General features: G+C 44.5%; 1 protein-coding gene across 1 annotated transcript in view; it reads right to left on the bottom strand.

Moving 5' to 3' along the window:
- Nucleotides 1–3,276: 3,276 nt before the first annotated feature.
- RILP (Rab interacting lysosomal protein) overlaps nt 3,277–20,046 on the bottom strand; it is a 62,181-nt gene continuing 45,411 nt past the window's right edge. The window contains exons 4-8 of the mRNA XM_073667731.1: nt 18,154–18,348; nt 11,293–11,450; nt 9,659–9,781; nt 6,480–6,560; nt 3,277–3,683 (exon numbers count right to left, since the gene is read on the bottom strand). Coding sequence (XP_073523832.1) covers nt 3,572–3,683; nt 6,480–6,560; nt 9,659–9,781; nt 11,293–11,450; nt 18,154–18,348 — 669 coding nt within the window. The 3' untranslated portion in view covers nt 3,277–3,571. The remainder of the gene's footprint in view (nt 3,684–6,479; nt 6,561–9,658; nt 9,782–11,292; nt 11,451–18,153; nt 18,349–20,046) is intronic.

Genomic DNA, 20,046 nt, shown 5'->3' with positions numbered 1-20,046 from the left:
AAGGTTTCTTTTGGTTTCCACATAATCAAGCAATGACTGCTGTGTATAAGAATAAAATTGCTGGTTTGTTATACTAATCCACTAAAACCAAGGACCTCTAAATATTCCTGGCAGATTGAATGTTGATTATAGGTCCATTGTCTGTAAGGAAACATCAATTGGAAGGCTCATATGAGCTTATAAAAAATCGTTCAGAGTTTCATTCAGAAAAGTGGGACGATCTTTATCTCACTTGTCATTTTTATCACCATCTGTTTTTTACAGCAGCAGCTAGTCATTTACATGAGCATTACAGTTTCCTATGTCACAGTATTATGGATATGCCATGTATCCATAAAAATCAGATACAGTAAGGCTGTGGAGTCGGTAAACCAAACCTCCGACTTAGACTCCTCAATTTCCATGACACCAACTCCACGACTCCGACTCCCTCATACACGGCTCATGTTTAAGTGATAAATTTACTGTAGCCCTGATTCATCTCAGCTAAAAGTCTAGACCCTTAGATCAGGAATAGGACAGACATTTATAGGACATTTCATAACTTTCCCAAATTCTTATGAAAAAAATATTCCCCACAAACTGCATTGAACTACTGTACTCAATTTATTATATATTTTAGGAGTCAGAGTTGATCCATTTTATACCGACTCAACGACTCCGACTCCACAGCCCTGCCCCAAATAGTATAGTGGACCCACACATAACCCTCTAAACAGTAAATCACTCCCACCATGCCCCCCAAACAGTATACTAGCCCATCACATAGGCTTTCAAACAGTATAGTTGCCTGCCACATAGCCCTCCAAACAGTATAATGGCCTGCCACATAGCCTTCGAAACAGTATAATAGTTCACCACCAGGGGAGTAATGATCACGGTCGCAGAGGTCACGACAGCGACTGGGCCTGTGGGGGTGAGGGGCCCCCTGACACTAGCGCAAACTTCAACCAGATGAGCATCTTCGGACCCACAGGATAAGGGACATATATACCAGGATAGGAAACATATATCCAATGGGTGCCATTACTACATAATGAGGGGGGGGGATTTGTAGGTCCTTATAGGATTTAGAATGCTACAAGGGCCCATAATGGGCGGGGTGTGTGTGTGTGTGGTGGGGGGCCCAGGTCCAAATCTTGCACCGGGCCCCACCGAACTCTACTTACGCCACTGTCAGACACATGGAGATTCAAACAGTATAATGGCCCCCACATAGCCCTGCAAACAGTATTATGGCCCTCCATATAGAATAGTGAGCTCCTTCTGTGAAGCCCAGCTGTGCTTGGTATCACAGATCCTGGAAGGGTGTATTGATGGATTCCTCCACAAGAGGCCCCCATAACCATTCACACATCTCCACCTTCCACCTCAGACCACCAGAGGGAGCCCTGTTAGGGATATAAAAGGGAAGGTGGAGCCAGGCAGCAGTTAGTCAGTCGGTTCAGAGTCTAAGTGAGAGTCTGGTTTAACAGGGAGTCCAGTACAGCCTGATAGGAGTTACCTCAGAGGACAAAAGCCTGTTCCAGCTCCTACAATTGCTATCCTGCAGTGGAGCTTCCAGATCAAGACTCCGTGTAGCTCAGAGAGGTGAGCTTTAGGTGTGCCGGCGCCATAAGATCGGTGAAGAGCGGCACGCTGCCGTTAGTGTGAGTAGCCTATTGAGGGTCCGAGTAGGCCGAAGGCGAAAGAGTAGAGAGAGTTAGTTCATAGGGGGCAGAGGAGCTTAACTAGCTCACCCCGAAGAAGCAGTTACCGGGCCCGAAGCTTGCCGGGATCTCCACGACCCAGTAAGATAAACCGGAATCCCTGGAGAACTACAAGTCCCAGGATCGCTAAAGTGCTGATACGTACCAGAGCCAGAAGACACATAGGCTCCGTAGGTCAGGAGCGTGCACTCCAAGAGAAGGCCCTACCACAAGGTCAGCCAGCGCAGGACAGAGACAAAGTTAGGCCTAGCTCCAGGCAGGTCAGAAACTTACTACGCAGAGTCAAGAAGCAGGAGGCCCAAAACCCGCTCATTGGGGAGGATCCGGACATACACCCTTCACCGTACAGTGCTCCGGGGAGTGCCTGAATTTCCATCAGTAAAGGTACTGAAGTGACTATTGTGTCCGTCCCTGTTCTTACTCGGCAGAGTCTCTCCGTCCTGCATACCCCGTCCGTACCCTGCCCTGAGGCCTAGCTCCACCTGTGGAGAGCCATACCATCTAGCTGCCTTATCACCGACCTCAGTGGACTGCGCAGCGCTGGTGAATATCATCAGAAACCATAGGTGGCGTCACAAACTTTTTAATAAAACTTAACATCTATCAACGCCTTTTTAAAGAGAGACCCCAGAGTACGGGCCCGGGAGCCGACCACCGCGACCTCCTTAAGGTTGAAGGCCCGGGTAACCGAGTCATCCCCCATCCCCTGGGCTTGTCACTTCCCACCAACATAGCCATCCAAACAGCCCACACAATATACTGATTGATTTAAAAAAATATATTCATCTCTCCTTGTTCCCTCAGTTTTCCAGTCTTTGAAGAGTGTTTTCTGAAGCTCTGTACCGCTTGACAAAGCGGGCGTGATGTACTGACGTCATTGCGCCCACTACACTGACACGTCAGAGCTCAGACGCACAAGGGAGAATGATGGAGGAGGCAGCGGATGGCTCCCTGTTCAATCATTGCTTTCAACTGAATTGGCATCCAGGAGTGCTCCAGAAGTACAGGCCCCATAGACGCTGCGTAGTCTGCTGCTATTAATGGAATGGTACTGCATGCAGATTCAATCAGTGAAAAAAAGCTCTCATCTGCACTGCCCCATGAAATAATAGTGGTCCGAATGCTATCCATTACTTTTCACAGACAGCACTCGGACTGAAAATACAGTTGTGTGAATGAGCCCCAAGCATGTCTTAGGCCGGGATCACATAGCCGTACTTAAACTTAGGCCAGTCACTTCCGCAGTCCCATGTCCTCGTCTGCATAGCATGAAGGAGCTGCCTGCTATTGACCTGCACTAGCCTGGCCTGGTCCGTAAATTGGACCAGATTAGTGCATGCTGTGATTTTTTTTTCTTTTGTGTGCACAGGCACACCGGTTATTATCGAGTTCAGATCAACATCCGTCTGAACGAGCCCTTAAACTCATGTTTCAGCTACCTTAGCACAATGTGTACATGAATTAATAGAAAAAAAAAGGAAAATATTTCACTGCTTTGAAATCTGAGACATATAGTAAAAAATTACCATGAAAAATTTATTTTCCATTGCTTTAAGATTAATAAACACAAAAAATATCCAGATATACATTACAAAGAATTTACAGCTGAAAGAAAACAAACACTCTGTATACAGACATATATTTAAAATTGCAATATATTATAAAAAGGATTTCCAATAAAATAGCGTTAGAAAAATAGATTGTGTTCCCTTTCATGGGACAATTAATATACATTTTGCCCAGGTTGTAGCCTGCTATGCTGCTCGGATACGCCTGCACCATCCCCTGACATCAGCCATTGGCATCAGGCGGTACAATGTGGTAGTGAACCAGATTTTTTCACAAGACATTTGTACATTATTTCAGACATTGTCTGCACTGCCATCTTCTTTCTCGCTGGTGTTGATTTCTTTCACATTGATGATTTCCCAGGGGCCTGGTTCAGCCTCCTGTTTCCCATACCACATCCCAAACCTGTGGAAGAAAAACTCTGTGACATTAGTCAGTTTGTGTCTAGTCATCTGGTACTTAACAACGAATGACCATTAAAATGAGACTGGTGGGATTCGGACTCCCAGCCCCGACACCGATCAGCTTAGATCTGCTCTGGCAGCAGCTGATATAAGCGATGTACGGGGTGAAGCATGGAGTCCGTGTACATTGCTTAATGACTGCTGCCAAGAACTGCACTTTATCTACCATTCACTTGACATGGATATAAACAGTAGCACCCATCACCGGGCCCTAAGCAATGTGCAGGACTGCCGTGCTCCACCCCACATATATAGCTTAGAGCAGATATCTTCTTAACAGTTGGGTTGCCTGAAGTCACAACTCCACCAATCTCATTTTCATAATCCTACCTAGAGTCATAGGACAAAAAGCAAAAGCCCACAGAGGCGTTGTGTGGTATATGCCCAGCTGGCTGCAGGGAAAATATGCAACTTTATTACTGGTGGGCATTACTTTGGCACACAAGGGGACAGAAAAAAATAAAGAAAAACTGTTCCAGAATTACATGGAGCAGCAGCAACATCATAAGGCTATGTGCCCACGATGCAGAAATGAAGCAGAAAATTTCTGCAGCATTTCTGCATCTCCCTGGCAGAAAAAACGCATGCAGATTGTGCATGCGTTTTTCCTGCAGAATACATGCGGATCCACATGCGGATTCACTTGCGTTTCTGCATGCAGATTGACAAGCGCTTTCCAGGCGATAGCATCACTTGGAAAGTGCTTGACAACTAGGTGACACTGTATAAATCCATGCAAACAGCATGGATTTATACAGTGTGAACCGGAAAAATTAAAACAAATAAAGCTATACTCACCCCCGAGGCCCCGGCGTGGCTGCAGCGCTCGTTCCTGTCTGGTTCCCGGCTGCCGGCATATCGCGAGACAGAGCGGTGAAGGGCCTGCGGTCATATGACTGTGACGTCACCGCAGGTCCTCAAGCGATGCCGGCATTCAGAGAGAAGCCGCCGGACAGGTGAATATAACTTTATTTGTTATTTTATTCTTTTTTTACAGGTAGAATGGTACCCAGGTCTGGATGAGAGTCTCCTCTCCTCCAGAACTGGGTACCATCCGCACATAGAAACGCATAGAAGCCGCTTGTAGAAATGTACAGTCGCGGTTTTTATGCGTTTCAATGCAAGTCAATGGCGGGAGTTCCGCTGCGCTACCGCAAAATTAAATGACATGCTGCGGATTTTTGTACGCAGCATAAACGCTGCGGAAAAATCCGCAGCATGTGCATAGAACATGCGGAATCCCCTTGGGGACCATGGGGGGCGGATTACCTAGCGTTTAACAAGCGTTTACGCTGCGGAAATTCCGCAGCATAAACGCTTGAAAAACGCTACGTGTGCACACAGCCTAAGGCATTCAGTTTAAATTAAAGGATCCAATGAAAGGTTCTCTGTAAAGGGGCTATCCAGGACTTTAAATATTTTTACCTGCCTATTAGTTCTTAGCCCCATACGCAAAAATATTATAAGTCCCAGATAACCCCTTTAAGGCCAAATTCTTAGATAGCAGTTGTCGCACATGGCACCTCCTTATAAGCTTGGGAACAGATAAAAGTATAATATTTCTTGGCCCTTATCTTTTAAATCTGATCTCAGTGTGAAAACTAATCCATCCTACGATATCCCACGATCAATCACACTACAACTGACTACTCAAACGCCTCTCTGTCAATAGTAGCCTATATTCGGTCATCTGACTGTATATAGACACCATAAACTTGTAATCAGCTGAGAGCATTGGGAAGCACAGAGCAGGAACCTGTATATCCCTGCGAGTGCTCCCCCATATCATCCACATTCAGCCTGGGAAAGAACAGAATAAAGAATAAATCAGGAGCGGCACTGTTGGCTATTCTAGGAGCCTTGTGCAGCAAAGTCCAAATGATCTGTGTAAGCATTTGTCCCATTATGTGACTCTATATCTTCCTTCAAGATTTATCTTTTATTATAGATACAACAAACGATCAACCATATTGTATTTTTAATGGTCACATTTTAGAACCAGTGATGCATTGTACTTGGGTACTTCCAGACTTTGCATGGATGAAGCTTCAGCTTGAAGGGATTTTCAGAATTTTAGGAATATTGCCATCGAGGAAAAAATGGCATAAAACTAAAGAAGTACCCTGTATTGTTTCATTAGTCCCCTGCTAGCTTCAGTGCCACCACTCCTCTGGCTCCTGTTGATCTGCTTACTTCCTGCACGTGACCGCTGCAGTCAAACACTGGTCTCAGTGGTTATATGGCAACCATCCTACAATCACCACTGAGGCCAGTGATTGGTGGGGAGCACTGGAGCAGTGATGCTGAAGCTTGAAGGTGGATGAAAAAGGATTAAACATTAATCACCCTATTTTATACAATTTTTCCCCGTGGACAATTTTCTTCTCAGATTGGAAATACACGTCATAAGGAATTATCTAGTTCTTTTTAATTGATTCAAGATTTGATTAGTAGGAGATTCAACTCGCTTTCATTTAAATGGGACAAAGCTGCAAAACACAGCTCAGCCGCCACAAACAGCAATGAGTAGACATGTATAAGTGATAAAATACTGAAAAGTGAAATGCAGTAGACCTGCTCCCAGCTGTACTGAATGGAGAGGATAGCAGCAATCCTGCTATTATCTCTTTATGCAAGTGTGAATCCAGCCTGGACTCGGACCACCCTCTTCTCAGTACTTGACTATTCCATGGGTGGAAGAACAAATAGAAGAAATTACTAAAAGAAGGAAACTTACAAACTCTTGATTTTAGAGTCTGGAGTCTTGGCGTCCACACAGTCTGTCGCTGTTGTCTGTGTCCATGTGCTCTCATCACCACTGCAACAATTAGAAACATACAAAGACAGTATTACTATTATATAGGGAAAAACCAGCAGGACAAATTTACCAGAGAAAGAAGACGAGAAAATCACCAGATTCCATTTCTTTTTTTCCTTCACAAGTGGCATATACACAGTTGAAACCAGAAATTTACATACACTATATAAAAAGACACATATGATGTTTTTCTCTGTATCTGACATGAAATCAGAATAAACCTTTCCCGTTTTAGGTAAATTAGGATTACCATAATTTTTAATGTTTACAAAATGCGAGAATAATGAGAGAGAGAATGTTTTAAGGCATTTTTATTACTTACTGCAAAGTCAAAAGTTTACATACATTCCATTAGTATTTGGTACCATTGCCCTTAAACTGAACTTTGTTACCATTTTGGCAGTATGCTTCGGGTCATTGTCCATTTGGAAGACCCATTTCCGACCAAGCTTTAACTTCCTGGCTGATGTCTTGAGATATTGCTTCAGTATTGCCACATAATCTTCTTTTCTCATGATGCCATCTATTTTGTGAAGTGCACCAGTCCCTCCTGCAGCAAAACAACCCAACATGATTCTGCCACCTCTGTGTTTCACAGTTGGGATGGTGTTCTTAGGCTTCTAAGCTTCTCCATTTTTCCCTCAAAACGTAATGATGGTCATTATGCCCAAAAAGTTCAATTTTAGTTTCATCAGACCACAGAACATGTCTCCAAAAATTAAGGTCTTTGTTCCTGTGTGCATTTGCAAACATTAATCTGGATTTTTTAACTTTCGTTTGGAGTAATGGCTTCTTCCTGGCAGAGTGGCCTTTCAGCCCATGTTGATACAGTACTCATTTCACTGTGGATATCGACACAATCTTACCAGCTTCCTCCATCATCTTCACAAGGTTTTTGCTTTTGTCCTTGGGTTGATATGCACATGTCGGAACAAAGCACGTTCATCTCTGGGACACAGAACCCGACTCCTTCCTGAGCAGTATGATGGCTGGACATTCCCATCTTGTTTGTACTTGCATATAATTGTTTGTACAGATGAACGAGGCACCTTCAGGTATCTTGAAATTGTACCCAAGGATGAGCCAGACTTGTGGAAGTCCACAATTCTTTTCCTGATATCTTGGCTGATTTCTTTAAACTTTCCCATGATGCTACACAAAGAAGCAGTGTGTTTCAGGTATGCATTAAAATACATCCATAGGTGTGTCTCTAATTAACTCAGATGTCGTCAAAAAACCTATCAGAAGCTTCCAAACACATGACATCATCATATGGGCAGTCCAGAATTGTTTAAAGGCATAGTAATCTTAGTGTATGTAAACTTTTGACTTTGCAGTAAGTAATAAAAATGCCTTAAAACATTCTCTCTCTCTCATTATTCTGCCACTTGGGAAATATTAAACATTATGGTAATCCTAATTGACCTAAAACAGGAATGGTTTATTCTGATTTCATGTCAGATATTGAGAAAAACATGCATATGTGTCCTTATATAGTGTATGTAAATTTCTGGTTTCAACTGTACATACAACATAATGGGGAAGGCTTTGTGATGTAATAAACGGAATGGAACCTGATGCCATGCTCGACTTCTCCATCATTGCACAGCGTGAACTTATGGCGTTGAGCACAACTGACGCCATTCAGGTACTGTATATAAATGCTGTTTTTTGCTCATTGGGGGTAGTAGCGAGTCTCCTACACTGACTGTACAAATACAGAACTAATAGCAAAAAGAAGCATTTTAAAAATTAAGTCTACAATACATGATTACCCAGAATCTCTGCTTTCCATATAGACACTGCTGAACTCATTATATTTCTATTCATAAAGTCCCATCAATTCACAAAGAACATTTGAAAGACCCATTGTAGTACAGTAAACCCCTGTATATACGAATAAATGGATGCTGTATTGGGTCTCGCAGCCCACTGGGGTTAGCTTAGCCCTATACTCTTGACCTCATGATCATTTAAGAGGACCACTTAGTTAGTCATGTGGAAGACTGGCGGGTTCTGGAGTGTGTAGTAGTGCACACGTAGCTCTTCACAACAGTACAGAAAGTCCAATAATCTGGCAACCCTGACAGTAATGAAGATGCCACATTATCAGAATTTTACCATTTTGTTTTAGTCGACAATATGGCAACAACCACTTATACTGAAGTGACCAACACAATGTGCATTCTGAGGAATACTCCTACAATGTCCGCATTCTCTATAATTGATTTGTTATGTCATCCTCTAAAGGGAATCTGTCAGCAGATTTTTGCTATGTAATCTGAAGACAGCAGGAGAGAGAGGCTGAAACACAGAATTCAGTGATGTGTCACTTGTCAAAGTGTGTGCTGTTTACTAACTGTGAAGGATTTATCTATAAGAGATTAACATTGCGGGACTAGTCCAGCAATTCCCCCTCCTGTGATAAGCACCTCACTGTCTATAGACTTTACACATGGAGAGCCTGGTGTGGGCGGGGTTAGATGTGGTGTGGGCGGGGTTAGATTCCTCAGCTCTGCTTCATTCTAAATGTAAAAGGGCTGATTCTGCGAGAACCACTGCACCCAGTAATCTAAGTGATACATCGTTGGATTCAGCTTCTCTTTGCCTATATCAGGCTGCTTTCAGATGAGGCAGCCAAAACCTGCTGACAGATTCCCTTTAAGGTTAACCTGACACCGATAAAAACAGTATATTCAGTACACTAGGAGCACGGCTGTAATAACAACCTCAGCACTTAGAGTGACAGTCTGCCTGCAACGTGTATGTGCCAATCGAGCTGTCACTCAAAGTGCCATGGTGGGCTTACAGCAGAGCACCCATTATACAGAGTGGTGACGTAATCACTCCCCTGCACTAATGACTTGGGGGGGGGGGGGGGGAGCCATTACACGAAATTTACACTGCGATTAAAAATTCATTTTTGCCTGTAGCTGCACTTCAGGTCAACCGGATACACAGGGTTTAAAGGCAATTTACCAGCAGATTAACCCTATATCTACAGGTAAATAGAATCGCTAGTGATGACAGCTTCCCTTTAAAGCCTCGTCACAAATATTGCTATACATATTGCAATCATAACAGAACTAAAGGCCGACCTGCTGCTGGGAGACTCCATAATGCCCAACATTTTGGCTTTGATTTTCTTCTTCTGCTTCCTGATGGCAGATTTCATACCACACAACAAAAGACTGGGGATCCTCTCATCATTCAGCAGCTCCCTATGTAGCAAAAAGCAAAGGAAATCTGTTATCAGGAGACCAAAGTGCAACCTTCTAAAATATCTCTTCATATGGATGAAGCAAGTGCCAAACCAAGGATCGTTTCATGATGGCACACATTTGTACCGCACTCTCATTATCTGCATAACATGGCCACCTATTAACCCCTCAGCAACATCTGCAAAATATTTACAAACACATGTGCGCACTTACTGAATGGAGCCGACTCGGGATCTGAACTTGATCCTCACAGTGCAAGAGCCACTTATGTCACACAGCCAGAATCCCAAGAGAAACTGCTGCGATTGGAGTTCGCTCTAAACACAAGTTTAAAAGGAATCTGTCACTAGGATTTTGCCAGCTAATGTAGCATAATGTAGAGACAGAGACCCTGATTCTAGCGACATGTCACTTACAGGGCTGCTTGCTGTAGTTATATTAGCAGGAGATTATCAGATGATTAGTAAACCTGCTGTCATGTAGTCCTCCATATTCATGAAATCTGTATAACCCTGCCCCCGACCACTGATTGGCAGCTTTCTGCCTATGCACAGTGAACATAAAGAGCTGTCAATCAGTGGTTATACAGAGGTCCGTATTCAGAGAACTTGCAGATCAGCAGCAGATAAAACAGTGATTTTTTTAAAAACTACAAAAAACAGCCCAGTAAGTGACACATCGCAGGAATCAGGGTCTCTGTATCTACATCATCCTGCTCTCTGATGGGGTAGCAAAACCTGGTGACAGATTCCCTTTAACCTCTTAGCTTCCGCTGTCAATAGCAGCAATTAAGATGTCAGGAATGGAAGGAGTTACTTCCAAAGTCCATCACCCGCTCTGTAAATATATTAAATATACACACACACATACAATCGAGTCAGAGAATCAGGTTCCCTAAGGGGACTAATTAAAAGTGTAAAAAACATGAAAAAAGTCTAAACGCCCCCCCCCTTTCCTGAAATGTAAATTGTGAAATCTTTGAATAAAAGAAATTACCAAAAAATGCAAATACAATCAGTGGGCAATAGCAATAATGTCCATTTGGCACTTGCTACAACTGCAGCAATAAATGGGCAGCAGCAGACACAGTATGTTCACATACAGCCATAGCAAGAAGTCTGGTCACTTTTCTGCAATATTCTTTTTTTAAACATAAACATATTCTGGTGTCCTGTAATGAGAATGTTGCTATTCCCAGTAGTTCATTCAGCTTAATACGTTTCTTTTATAGTGACTATTGCAGGAAAATGTATTACTGTATATGCCGGACGTTCAGATAAATGGCCAACCACGTAACACATAAATAGGCTGGCACTCAGCGTCCCTCTAATATAGCGATACAATACGGTGAATTCTCTACGGCTATGATATTAGCCATGGATCCCGAGAACATGGCTCCGTTCATTCTCCATTCTCCAGAGATAATCAAGTACAACGCTGGGCCATCTCTGGCATTCCCATAGAGAATGAATGGAGAGCAGATTTATTATACAGGTGCAGGAATAAGTTACCTGTGGTAATACTGCAACTCCTCATTTACCAAGAACAGGTTTGTCTTCAGCTCATTCCTCTCCTGTACAATATGCTTCACATCTTCCTTGGTGAAACACAGTTGGTTTGATGCTTTGTCCTTTCCATCTTCTTCTAGAGACTTACATTCAGGTGTGTTCTGAAAAAGTCACAATGTAAATATGAACTGTGATAAACGACCTATGAGCAGAGAACAGAGGCAGGAATATGCTTTTTCTCAACTTTTGTATGTTTTTTTTCTGACCAGTAGATGGCAATGGAGATTCATTCATATATAATGAGTCCTCACCTCAACGCTAACAGTACATGAGGCCACGGTATCCAGGACTGACATCCTCACCGCTAGACCACGGTATCCAGGACTGACATCCTCACCGCTAGACCACGGTATCCAGGACTGACATCCTCACCGCTAGACCACAGTACCCAGGACTGACATCCTCACCGCTAGACCACGGTATCCAGGACTGACATCCTCACCGCTAGACCACGGTATCCAGGACTGACATCCTCACCGCTAGACCACGGTACCCAGGAATGGCATCCTCACCGCTAGACCACGGTACCCAGGACTGACATCCTCACCGCTAGACCACGGTAGCCAGGAATGGCATCCTCACCGCTAGACCACGGTAGCCAGGAATGGCATCCTCACCGCTAGACCACGGTAGCCAGGAATGGCATCCTCACCGCTAGACCACGGTAGCCAGGAATGGCATCCTCACCGCTAGACCACGGTAGCCAGGAATGGCATCCTCACCGCTAGACCACGGTAGCCAGGAATGGCATCCTCACCGCTAGACCACGGTAGCCAGGAATGGCATCCTCACCGCTAGACCACGGTAGCCAGGAATGGCATCCTCACCGCTAGACCACGGTAGCCAGGAATGGCATCCTCACCGCTAGACCACGGTAGCCAGGAATGGCATCCTCACCGCTAGACCACGGTAGCCAGGAATGGCATCCTCACCAATAGACCTGAGGTATCCAGGACTCTCAGCCTCATCGCTAGGCCACGGTATCCAGGGCTCTCAGCCTCACCACTAGGCCACGGCCTCCAGGGCTCTCAGCCTCACCGCTAGGCCACGGCTTCCAGGGCTCTCAGCCTCACCACTAGGCCACGATATCCAGCGCACTTAGCCTCACCGCTAGACCACGGTATGCAGGAATGGCATCCTCACCGCTAGACCACGGTATGCAGGAATGGCATCCTCACCGCTAGACCACGGTATGCAGGAATGGCATCCTCACCGCTAGACCACGATATGCAGGAATGGCATCCTCACCACTAGACCACGGTATCCAGGAATGGCATCCTCACCGCTAGACCATGGTATCGAGGACTGACAGCCTCACAACTAGACCAGGTGTGTTATGAAAAAAATCACAATATAAATATGATAACAGAATCAGGAATATGTTTTTTCTCAACTTTTGTATGTTTTTTTTCTGACCAGTAGATGGCAATGGAGATTCATTCATATATAATGAGTCCTCACCTCAACGCCAGCAGTACATGAGGCCACGGTGTCCGCGACTCGCATCCTCACCGCTAGACTATGGTGTCCGCGACTCGCATCCTCACCGCTAGACTATGGTGTCCGCGACTCGCATCCTCACCGCTAGACTATGGTGTCCGCGACTCGCATCCTCACCGCTAGACTATGGTGTCCGCGACTCGCATCCTCACCGCTAGACTATGGTGTCCGCGACTCGCATCCTCACCGCTAGACTATGGTGTCCGCGACTCGCATCCTCACCGCTAGACTATGGTGTCCGCGACTCGCATCCTCACCGCTAGACTATGGTGTCCGCGACTCGCATCCTCACCGCTAGACTATGGTGTCCGCGACTCGCATCCTCACCGCTAGACTATGGTGTCCGCGACTCGCATCCTCACCGCGGTATCCGGGACTCTCAGCCTCACCACGGTATTTGGGACTCTCAGCCTTACCACGGTAACCGGGACTCTCAGCCTCACCACTAGACCACGGTATCCAGTACTCACAGCCTCACCAAGGTATCTGGGACTCTCAGCCTCACCACGGTAACCGGGACTCTCAGCCTCACCACTAGACCACAGTATCCAGTACTCACAGCCTCATTACTACACCACAGTATCCAGAACTCACAGCCTCATTACATGTACTATATGTATCATAATAAAAACTATTTAAAAAATAAATAAAACCGCGCAGGACTTAATTGCTGTCACAATGCTGGAATGATGTTGTAGCTTGGTATCTGGATCAGTTTATTATGCACGGAGTCAGCGTAACGTAGATTTATTGGTAGGGAAGATAAACAAGACATGAGCTGTAAGTATCAAGTGCTCACCTTAACTTCATTACTGCCCGACTCCTGAGGTGTGAGGGATACGGGCACGTAATCAGCAGTGCTGCCCAGATCTGGGGATATTCATCTACAGTACAGACCAAAAGTTTGGACACACCTTCTCATTTAAAGATTTTTCTGTATTTTCATGACTATGAAAATTGTACATTCACACTGAAGGCATCAAAACTATGAATTAACACATGTGGAATTATATACTTAACAAAAAACTGTGAAACAACTGAAAATATGTCTTATATTCTAGGTTCTTCAAAGTAGCCACCTTTTGCTTTGATGACTGCTTTGCACACTCTTGGCATTCTCTTGATGAGCTTCAAGAGGTAGTCACCAGAAATGGTTTTCACTTCACAGGTGTGCCCTGTCAGGTTTAATAAGTGGGATTTCTTGCCTTATAAATGGGGTTGGGACCATCAGTTGTGTTGTGCAGAAGTCTGGTGGATACACAGTTGATAGTCCTACAGAATAGACTGTTAGAATTTGTATTATGGCAAGAAAAAAGCAGCTAAGTAAAGAAAAACGAGTGGCCATCATTACTTTAAGAAATGAAGGTCAGTCAGTCCGAAAAATTGGGAAAACTTTGAAAGTGTCCCCAAGTGCAGTTACAAAAACCATCAAGCGCTTCAAAGAAACTGGCTCACATGAGGACCGTCCCAGGAAGGGAAGACCAAGAGTCACCTCTGCTTCTGAGGATAAGTTTATCCGAGTCACCAGCCTCAGAAATCGCAGGTTAACAGCAGCTCAGATTAGAGACCAGGTCAATGCCACACAGAGGTCTAGCAACAGACACATCTCTTCAACAACTGTTAAGAGGAGACTTTGTGCAGCAGGCCTTCATGGTAAAATAGCTGCTAGGAATCCACTGCTAAGGACAGGCAATAAGCAAAAGAGACTTGTTTGGGCTAAAGAACACAAGGAATGGACATTAGACTAGTGGAAATCTGTGCTTTGGTCAGTTGAGTCCAAATTTGAGATCTTTGGTTCCAACCACTGTGTCTTTTGGCGACGCAGAAAAGGTGAACGGATGGACTCTACATGCCTGGTTCCCACAGTGAAGCATTGAGGAGGAGGTGTGATGGTGTGGGGGTGCTTTGCTGGTGACACTGTTGCGGATTTATTAAAAACTGAAGGCATACTGAACCAGCATGGCTACCACAGCATCTTGCAGCGGCATGCTATTCCATCCGGTTTGCGTTTAGTTGGACCATCATTTATTTTTAACAGGACAATGACCCCAAACACACCTCCAGGCTGTGTAAGGGCTATTTGACCAAGAAGGAGAGTGATGGGGTGCTACGCCAGATGACCTGGCCTCCAGTGTCACCAGACCTGAACCCAATCGAGATGGTTTGGGGTGAGCTGGACCGCAGAGTGAAGGCAAAAGGGCCAACAAGTGCTAAGCATCTCTGGGAACTCCTTCAAGATTGTTGGAAGACCATTTCCGGTGACTACCACTTGAAGCTCATCAAGAAAATGCCAACAGTGTGCAAAGCAGTCATCAAAGCAAAAGGTGGCTACTTTGAAGAACCTAGAATATAAGACATATTTTCAGTTTTTTCACACTTTTTTTGTTAAGTATATAATTCCACATGTGTTAATTCATGGTTTTGATGCCTTCAGTGTGAATGTACAATTTTCCTAGTCATGAAAATACAGAAAAATCTTTAAATGAGAAGGTGTGTCCAAACTTTTAGCCTGTACTGTATGTATATGTCATATATCAGATGTTGGCATCAGCTGAGGCACATGTGCTGATGCCCCTATCAGTCAGGGGTAAAGGTGCAATGCTTTATCACCATTTTTATTTTAAGGCTTGGGCACATTTTCGACCAGATGTACGTGGCCTCGCTCAATTTATTTGAATTCACGAGAGGATTCGCACGTCTGCAGTCATATAGAGTGACTGCCGCAGTAGAGTAGGTGTCACAACGAGATCCCACTCACTTCTATAGCAAAGAGTTGTAGCAATGGCACCGAGCAAACTGTGCGCAACGGCTTTCGTGGCCAAAGTCGCTGTATAGCCCTAGCCTTACTCTGTACCACTGTGTTCAATAAAAGCGCTGTCCAATATACAAGGGTGGCCTCAGATTACTAAACTTTGGAGACCCTAACATGTTTTAGAGGTAAGTAGAAAGATAACGCGGTAAGTGGGGCAGATTTGGGTACTGTTCCACATTGAAGAGACCCAAATGGTTTTAGAGGCAATGTTGTATAGGAAAAAGTAAGCAAGTCAGATCTGATCCAGAAGGAAGAAACCAGTCTCTTCAGGACCAACTATTAGAGGTAGCTATCCTGAGAACCTGTCCAGTCCACTGACTGTCCCCAACCGCTACTATAGAGGTGTGCAAGCAGATTTCTTTACTGTAAGAAAGTGTAGGATGTAACATGCTAATACTGCAATGTGTGAAGCTTTATTTTACAGCGTCGTATGCTACTAAGGCAGAACTAATCAGGTAGACATGAATGACGGTCTGCATACAATCCCCATTGGTAGGATCATTATGCAGGTGTCAATCATGCCGAGGGAGGAGTAATTAGAAAACCCGGGTCAGGACTAGTCCAGGGGACAAGACAGCTAACCAGACTTGTCCTGCTTTATTAGCATATGCAACGCTTCAGGAAAAAACTACATTCTTCAAAGATTACTCCTTATTCTAACAAGGAAATCTGCTCCCATACCGCTACTGTAGTGGTTGAGGACTGTCAGGGGACCTGACAGGTTCTCAATAATGTATGGCCCAAACAAAGATAAAGACGAGTAGTCTTTTTAAAGGGGTATTCCCATCTCCAAGATCCTATCCCAATATGTAGTAGATGTAATAATAATAATATTAGCAAATACCTCCAATTAGAAATGTAGTATAGTTCTTCTGATTTGTTATGTCTCTTCCCTCATGTGCCGGCATTGCAGGACCTTAGGTATCCATGGTTACGACCACTAGCAGCTAGCTGACACTAGATGATTGGTCATACCAATGCAATGCCCTGCACTTGAAGAAAGACATAGTGAATCAAAAGTACTATACTACATTTCCAATTTGTAGTTATTTTCTAATATTATTATTATTTCACCTACTACATATTGGGATAGGATCTTGGAGATGGGAATACTCCTCAACACATCTTTCAATGCCATCTACAATCCGTACATTTGCAAACGCATTTGGAAATTTTAGTTGAATATTAAAATTATCTACCGTATATACTCGAGTATAAGCCGAGTTTTTCAGCACATTTTTTTGTGCTGAAAAAGCCCCCCTTGTGTATATACCCGAGTATAAGCCGAGTATATAGAAATTCCGGTGGTGGATAATGGTGGGGGGGTTGCGACGGTGGAGGAGAGGGACACACGCAGTAGCCGGCTGCTGCAGCTACCACGTGTGCCCACTGCTAAAGGAAAATATTCACTCTTCTCCACCCCCATGGGCATGGAGAAGAATGAATATTCATCCTGTTTAGTAGCGGGCACAGAGGAGCGCTGAGCCGCAGCTCCTGCTGACAGTACCCGCTACTAAAGAGAATGCATATTCACTCTTCTCCACGCACAAAGTCCCGGCGTGGAGAGGAGTGAATATGCCGGCAGCTCATATCAGGTCTGAGAGCGCATGGCAGTGACGCCATGCGCTGCTCAGATGCTGACATGAGCTGTTGCATCATAACAGGACGCAGCGCTGCAGCAGAGGTGAGGAAGGAAGGGGAGTATAAGTGTTTATTTTTTTATGTGTCCAGTGATGGGGACATACATACCAGGATTAGGGATGAGGGGTGCCATACATACCAGGATTAGGGATGAGGAGGCCATGCATTACCAGGATTGGAGATGCGGGTGCCATGCATTACCACGATTGGGGCCATATATACCTGGATTGGGGGATGAGGGGGACCATGCATACCAGGATTGTGGGATGAGGGGGTCCATGCATACTAGGATTGGAGATGAGGGGGCCATAAATACCAGGATTGGAGATGAGAGTGTGATGCATACCAGGATTGGAGATGAGGGGGCTATACATACCAGTATTGGGTATGAGGGGGCTATACATACCAGGATTGGGTATGAGGGGGCTATACATACCAGGATTGGGTATGAGGGGGCTATACATACCAGGATTTGGTATGAGGGGGCTATACATACCAGGATTTGGTATGAGGGGGCTATACATACCAGGATTGGGTATGAGGGGGCTATACATACCAGGATTGGGTATGAGGTGGCTATACATACCAGGATTGGGTATGAGGGGGCCATACATACCACGATTGGGTATGAGGGAGCAATGCATACCAGGATGGGGAAATTTACCAGTAGCTGCTGCATTTCCCACCCTAGGCTTATACTCGAATCAATACGTTTTCCCATTTTTTTGTGGTAAAATTATGTGCCTCGGCTTACACTCAGGTCAGCTTATACTCGAGTATATATGGTACTAATATAATTTGCAGTTAACCCAAGTATTAAACTACAGGTTTTGCTTATTAACATGACGTACCATATTTGTATCAGGAACGGCTCGGGCTACAGAGAACCTCTCTAACACGGCATCCATCTCCTTCTGCTTTTCTTGGAGCAGGTTCTCCAGATCCGCTTTCCTCTGCAGGGAGCTTTTAAGTTGAGCGTGGACCACGGCGACTTTTCGGCGCAAGTCTTCATTCATATTCATGAAACGGTTCAACTGTTCCTGTAGCTGTAATGTACGGGGAAAACTCATCAGCTATACACAGTACTGATGATTAACATGCACCAGCTATAGGAAGCACAATATTTTTAACTCCTCAACAAAATACTGTAAAAGGTCAGTTTCCTTGTATATCCGGCTCATCAATATATTTTAGCAGCTATATTGACCTGACCTGGGTGTCAGTGCATGTCTTGCATGTTTGTAGAATATCAGCCTCACCCCCATCCATGTGTTGTATAAAAAAGCAACGTTTTTTGTGAGCAAAACTTGTTAAAAAAAACAACTTTGACAGTACAAACATAAAAAAGCAATAGAAATCAGAAGCCCAGGAAAATTACCCGCTTCCAACTCAACTTAGCTAGTAAATATCATACTGACATAGCTCCATGAAAGCCGGACACTACTGTAACAAGAAACTGAAATAATTAGCTCTCTGCACGTAAAATACATGAATACTGAATACAGAAGTCGCTGTTTCCGTTTTTTGACAGTATTAGACAGGCAATGTGATACTACTGCAAACATATAAAAGTCAGGGATTTATTTCTTATGGGTAAATCTGATTAACTGAACAAAGTACCTTAGAAAAGTACAAAAATTACTTATTTACAGGTTTCTAAACTTTTTTTTTTTCAATTGGTAAGACCTGCATGATAAAGAGATATCAGATTTAATTAAAGCGTCATTCCCATCTTCATTGATGGGTATTGTGGGATAGTGCTTGTAAACACACACTTTAGAATTTTACTAAATTCCCTTTCGTTCCCCTGATATTGCCAATTTATTTATTTTAAAGCTCGTTGCCAAGGAGGCCGGCTACTGCTGCAACCTAGCATCACTGGGCGACAAGCGCCATGCTTACAAGCTCTTTTCTATTGAGGTTGTAAGTACATCCCCTGAAGGAGCAGCGCACAGTCAGTTCGTACCAGAGCCATAGTTGCACTGTCAATCAAGCAAGAGCATCCACCCCAGCAATCAGGAAGAGAGGAGGCTGGGCAGCGGGGTGCTCCTGAACCAAGCAGGCGGGACAACCCCTTTAAGAAAGTTCTATCCAAAAACAAACAGAAATAACAAGGGAAACCAAAGTTCATGTCGTAACATGTACAACAGTGAACTGGGGTTTTCCCATAGTCACGTATGTGTCATTTGTTTCTGAGTCACGGTAAGGTTGACAGCAGCCATCCGGCTTATCACCTTTATGTCCCATAAAACAAGGTAATATAATGGTCATTAAAAAGACCTGATAACAGATATCCACATAATCAGGCCCACTTTTAGTAAGCGCCCCATGCTGGGAACACTGCACTATAGGTATTAGGCACTGCGTGCTCAGACACTACACGGTAAGGATGCAATATTTACACAGACGTCTATGACTACACCGCTCTTAGCAGAGCCCGCCCGGCGATCACGTATGTGATAGCCCCAGCACATATTGTGCTGCAGAGCTTATACATTCTACATAATAGCAGAAGGCGAGAGGTTCTTCTCTAAACGACCTGAATGTTCCACGAGAAGCTCCAGACAGAAACACAATCCCAGGGTCAGAAATAGCACCTACGACGACTATACATGGGCCGCGGAGCTTTCTAATGGAGGAGCACGTGGCCGGGTCACCCTGCCTGACACGCACATACACTACTTAAATGGATACAGGATTCATTTACAGCCACCTAACCGGAGGGAGGAGATCCGTGCAGTCCA

Source organism: Phyllobates terribilis, unplaced genomic scaffold (genome assembly GCF_046119375.1).
Source record: "Phyllobates terribilis strain yellow unplaced genomic scaffold, ASM4611937v1 Scaffold_2__4_contigs__length_985480577, whole genome shotgun sequence".
Classification (NCBI taxonomy): Eukaryota; Metazoa; Chordata; class Amphibia; order Anura; family Dendrobatidae; genus Phyllobates; species Phyllobates terribilis.
The sequence above is the reverse complement of the archived record's forward strand: the minus strand, read 5'-3'. Positions and strand labels throughout refer to the sequence as shown.